Raw genomic sequence first — 4,872 nt, forward strand, 5'->3', positions numbered from 1 at the left:
GCACCAAATACGACACTAAATAATTCATCAGCATAAAGCACAGCCCATGTAAGCGGGAGAGCTTCCGGATAGTGTGAGATCGCAGCTCTCGGGCGTCCGTAGCTGGCAGAGGACGAGGGTGCAACCCAGATCATCCCAGAGGAGGTGCAGGCTTTTCCATCTCTGTCGGACTCCAGGGAGTTTGGTCGATCCTAAAGCTGCCTCAGGGCTTCATCGGCTTTTCCTTCTGCCGCTCCCACGGTTCAAACCCAAGGCCAGTTTGGTAAAGACACTCGTAAATCAGCGCGTAACCGAAGAGGAAAAACTCCAGGCGAGCAGAGCGCCCTGCTTCAGGGCATCACGGCTTTTTTATTAAAGTTCACAACTTGTTTCCTCCAGATGAATAGTTTGATACCTGGACACTGCAGAGATGAGACTCCAAACAGCTGGAGAAATCTCAGCGTTCTGCCTCAAAGCACAGACCCGGCTGCTGCAGGGAGGAATCTGTCCTTTAGGGGAAGGGGACAGTTTTCCTGGGAAGCATCAGTGTCTGTGTTACTCTGGTGAAGCTGAGCTCAGTGGTTTATTCTTCACCCTAGGGCTGGCGTTCCTCAGAGAGCCTCACGGCGTCTCTTCTTTTCCCGTTCGTGGCAGGTCCAGGCAGACGGGACGGATGGAAACTGCGTCACGTTTGTGCTGCACGACGAGGACCACACGCTCGGCAACTCCCTGCGGTACATGGTCATGAAGAAGTAAGTGGGGGCTCTGCGGGGCCTGACGTCGCTGAGGGCACCTCTGTGCTGCTCTGGCCTTCTGACTCCTCTGCATCCCACCTGTTGCTGGAGCAGAGCAAACAATCAAAACCAGCCCCAGGCGAGCCTCTTGTCAGCTGTGGTGCCACAGACCCCTCCCTTACTAGTCCCTCTCTCACAGGATTAACTTTTCCCTTGTGCTCTTGGTGTGGGGACCCTGAGAGCACTAATTAAGCCTTAATGAGCCTGAGAAGCCATATGCAGGGCCTCCACCTACCCCCTGCCCACAGCCCAGCTCAGCTCAGGGTTTTCTGTCCCTCCAGAGCTGTGGTGCAGGAGTCTGGGTCTCCAGCTCAGCCTGTCCTGGGCCGTTCACCTGGACGCTGACCCACGGGCTGGCTTCCTGACCTCACCTCAGCCCCTTCTTCATCATTTCACACCTGCCTGGTGGTGCGTGCGTGGTGCCTGTCCCCCGTTACCCTCACCCGACACGACACTGACCTGCAATTTGACTTCCTGGCCTGACCTTGGGCCTGCTTCAACCCCACGAACCTGCCTGACGAGCTGGGAATTTAATGTCTGACTTGAGAAAGATTTCTGAATGTCTTTCTGGGCCCTGGGTAAAATAACAGGTAGTTTCCTCCAGCACATCCCTCCCGTTAGACCCTCGGTCATTTTAGAGACATCCTGAGCCCCACCAGGCCTGGGGTGGCCTGAGCTTCTGACTGCCCTGAGCTGGGCTGTGGGTTGAGCTTTCACCGCTCTTTTCTCCTCTCTCCCCTCCGGCAGCCCTGACGTGGAGTTCTGCGGCTACTGCATCACGCACCCCTCCGAAAGCAAGATCAACTTCAGGATCCAGACCAGAGGTACGGGCGTGCGCCTTTGCTTTGTGTCCAGGGCCCTTCTTTTTGTGGAATTCCCCCGCTCAGGTCAGGTTTGAACTATGAGTAATTTAAATAAAGAGCTGAGCTCAGCTCTCGGGCTGCTGTGGCAAGGCTGGCAGGGTGGAAGCCTGGGGGCACAGCCCTGGTGTAAGAGCCTCTCCCAGTTGTGGGGACTGCCCTGGGGTGCCGTGGTGACAACGGCGCCGCCTCGGAGCCGTGAGGGGAAGGGCTGCCAACCCCTGTGGAAGCCACCTCCCGTTTCACTCAGGTTTTCTCTTTCCTGAAGGGGCCCTTCCTGCCGTTGAGCCGTTCCGGAAGGGGCTGAATGACCTGATGGGAGTTTGCCAACACGTGCTCAACACCTTTGAGGTGAGATTGTTGCCCGAAGAGCTCAAGGGGTTTTTTCTGTCTTTTAGTTTCGGAGACGAATGGGTCGAGACCTGTGTTGTAGGAGCTTTTGATGTGAAAAAAATATAATTTTTTTCACCCTTCTCTGCCCACCCTGTGACCTGTCCCAGCTCACTGTCCCCTAGAGTCACTCCCAAAGTACCTGGAGCTCTGTCAGAGCTTCTGAGGTCCCTCGGCCCTTCCAGGCCCTGGACAGAGAAGTCACAGAGCAGTGGCACTGCGGTGTGTGAGTCACTTGCATACTCACAGTTGACGTTTGTCCTTTGCTCTTGTTTGCAGAGGAGCGTGCAGGAGTACAGGGCCCGGCGGGAGGAGGAGATGCAGTAGCCTTTGGGGCTGGCCGTCCCCGTGGATGTGTGGAACGTCCGTGCGTTGAATTCCCCATGCCAAGAGATTTTATTTGGTCGGTTTTTTTACGACCGCTTCAATACAAACGTGTTTTCTCCTAACAATAAAGTTCCTGAAGTTTGATGCTGCTGAGGTGCTCGGTACGGGTATGGAAAACAAGAGCTGGAGGCAGCTCTTGCACTCTTCCATCTTACTTCTTTAAGTCTCCGAGTGTCGCTGCTGTTTCCCACCCAGGATTTGCAGATCACAGCTTGCAGGTAGCCCAGTGCCTGCCCTGGAGTCCACAGGGAGCAGGGGGGTTCGGTGCTGTGTAAAATTCAGCTTCTGGAGAGGCAGCACCTCCTCCTGGTAGAAATCTCTCTGTTACTGGCACGGGTGCAGTTGCCCTCAGCAGGTCTGGCCAGACTTCCTTCTTAAACAGAGCATTATAAAACGATACTTTGCTCATTTGGGCAAGTACAAAACCACTTGCCTTTCCCTCCTGCAGAAGGCAAAGGGAAGCCCTGACGGCTCCTCCTGAGCAGATTTAAAGGGTGGAGCCCCTCGGCCGCCTGGCCTCAGTGGGTTTCGCTGGCAGCCGGCCAGGGGAAAGCCTTTTCTCCAGCATAACCTGGTATGAAATCGCAGGGGAGGGAGGTTGTTCCTGCTCCCGGGGCCAGGCGTAGGACTGCAAACCTTCCCAGGGTGCAGGGGGACCCCGCTCGTCTCTCCGGTGGAGGGCCACACTCACCAAAGGAACCTGCTGGCACTCAGTTAAGTATTTAGCAGACTTTGCAGCCCCCCTGCTGCTTAATGAGAAACACCCAGAGAGTTTTTAATTGTTTTTTTCTTTCAAACACCAACATGTTTTATTAACATACAGAGGAATAAGAAGGAGGATGTAAAACGTCAGGTTTTCTCTACAAAAAAATCACTCAAATACAAATTGACAGGCTCGGTCTCTCTGACGGGCTGGCGGGGGGCGCGTGTAGGTGGGCGTGAGGCCAAGGAGCCAGCTGAACCCTGCCCTTCCTAATCAGGCTCCTCGTTAGCCGTGATGGACTCATCCTGCCCGTGCCAACGAGGTCTGTGGCCAGTGGGGACCTGCTGCGGCTCTTGGCTGATCCCACCTGGGTTCTTCTGGTCGTTAACCTGCTGGTCCCTCCCTGCAGCCCCTGGGGGATGCTCGGGGCCGGCTGCGTGTTTGCTGAGCTGGGCTGCGAGGATCGCTCAGTTTTGGGACCTCCTCTGCCCAGGGAAGCGTTTCCATGAGCGGCTAAAACCCGACTGCGCGTGGGCTCCTGTCCTGGTAAGTTATTACTTTCCCTTTGAGCTGAAACTTGTTGGTCCTGGCCTTGGTTGTAGCCTAAGGGGGACCTCGTTGGGTGTGTTTAAACACCCTTGGATGTGTTTGAATGTCCTTGGATGTGGTTAAAAGCTGCCCAGCTGTGGTGCTCGGGAATGTGGTTTAGAAATGGGCCTGGCAGAGTTTAGGTAACAGTTGGACTTGATCTTAAAGGTCTTTTCCTACTAAAACAATTCTGTGATTCCAGGGATGGGAAGTGCCAGCGCAGCACAAGGGCTTTATAAGGGTGCTGCTCCCTGCTGAGATCTCGGCTCTCTTCTCCTCTCACACTTGGTCAAACTTTATGAAGTTGGTTTGTGACGGAAGATGCCCAGGAGGAAAACTCCGAGGGAAAACTGTGCAAAGGGGAGGGAAGTCGCGGTTAAACAGACGCGCAATAGCGGTGTCCGGGGCTGGGGTGGATTCGTGTCAGTCTGTCTGCTGCAATATTAATCGTGTTCAGCTCTGGGACCGATTTTGAACCATTTAAGGCTAAAATCTTGATCTGAGCATAGCTGCTACTGCAGGTTGGTCACACAATGAAGCCAAATTACCCCTGTGACTCCCTGCCGGGAACAGGAGGTTTCACACCATTGATGGTCCACCCGGGGCCTGGATCCCTGCTCTCTGCTTGGGGACAAACTGTCCCAGCAACAGCTTCTCTTGGGCTTTGTCAGCTGGAAATCACAGTCCTCTCCCTCCCCTAATCCCACCTCGAAGTGACCACATCTCAACCTTCCTTCCCTTTGCACGCACATCTCCCCACGTTTCCACCCGAGACAGATGGCCTTGAGTCACTTGGTTTTCCTGCGGGGAAATGAAAAACCCCGTAAGGATCCGAATCCCCCTTCCCCCTCCTCCGGAGGCGACTCGGGCCGGGTCAGCGTGGGGCAGAGCCTGTGCTCAGAGCTAGTCCCAGGGGCCCATGAAACGCTGCAGCTCCTTCCAGGTGGGTTATGACACGAAGGCAAAAACGATTCAGGCCCAGCCAGGAGACGGCCAGGCGAGAGAGAGGGGTCCCGGCGCAGCGCCTTCTCTTCTCGGCCCCGCGGGCAGCGCGGCTTTAGGACGAGCTGTACTTGTTGCTCAAGCGGGAGCTGCTCCGGTCCAGCCCGAGCTCCTGCCCGTTGGCTTTCCACTTCCCCACGGAGCCCTTCTCGTCCGTCGGCGTGATGCT

General features: G+C 55.5%; 2 protein-coding genes across 2 annotated transcripts in view; one reads left to right on the top strand and one right to left on the bottom strand.

Moving 5' to 3' along the window:
* Positions 1-633: 633 nt before the first annotated feature.
* LOC104280484 (DNA-directed RNA polymerases I and III subunit RPAC2-like) lies at positions 634-2,350 on the top strand (the record flags this gene model as incomplete). Its single annotated transcript, XM_009878147.1, has 4 exons — positions 634-731; positions 1,521-1,597; positions 1,902-1,984; positions 2,303-2,350. Coding segments are annotated over 4 exons (306 nt in total), but the record flags the coding sequence as incomplete, so codon positions are not given.
* Positions 2,351-4,758: 2,408 nt separating this feature from the next.
* Positions 4,759-4,872, bottom strand: part of LOC104280483 (endothelin B receptor-like) — a 5,275-nt gene continuing 5,161 nt past the window's right edge. The window contains 1 exon segment of the mRNA XM_009878146.1: positions 4,759-4,870. Coding sequence (XP_009876448.1) covers positions 4,759-4,870 — 112 coding nt within the window.

Source organism: Apaloderma vittatum, unplaced genomic scaffold (assembly GCF_000703405.1).
Source record: "Apaloderma vittatum isolate BGI_N311 unplaced genomic scaffold, ASM70340v1 scaffold19591, whole genome shotgun sequence".
NCBI classification, from domain to species: domain Eukaryota; kingdom Metazoa; phylum Chordata; class Aves; order Trogoniformes; family Trogonidae; genus Apaloderma; species Apaloderma vittatum.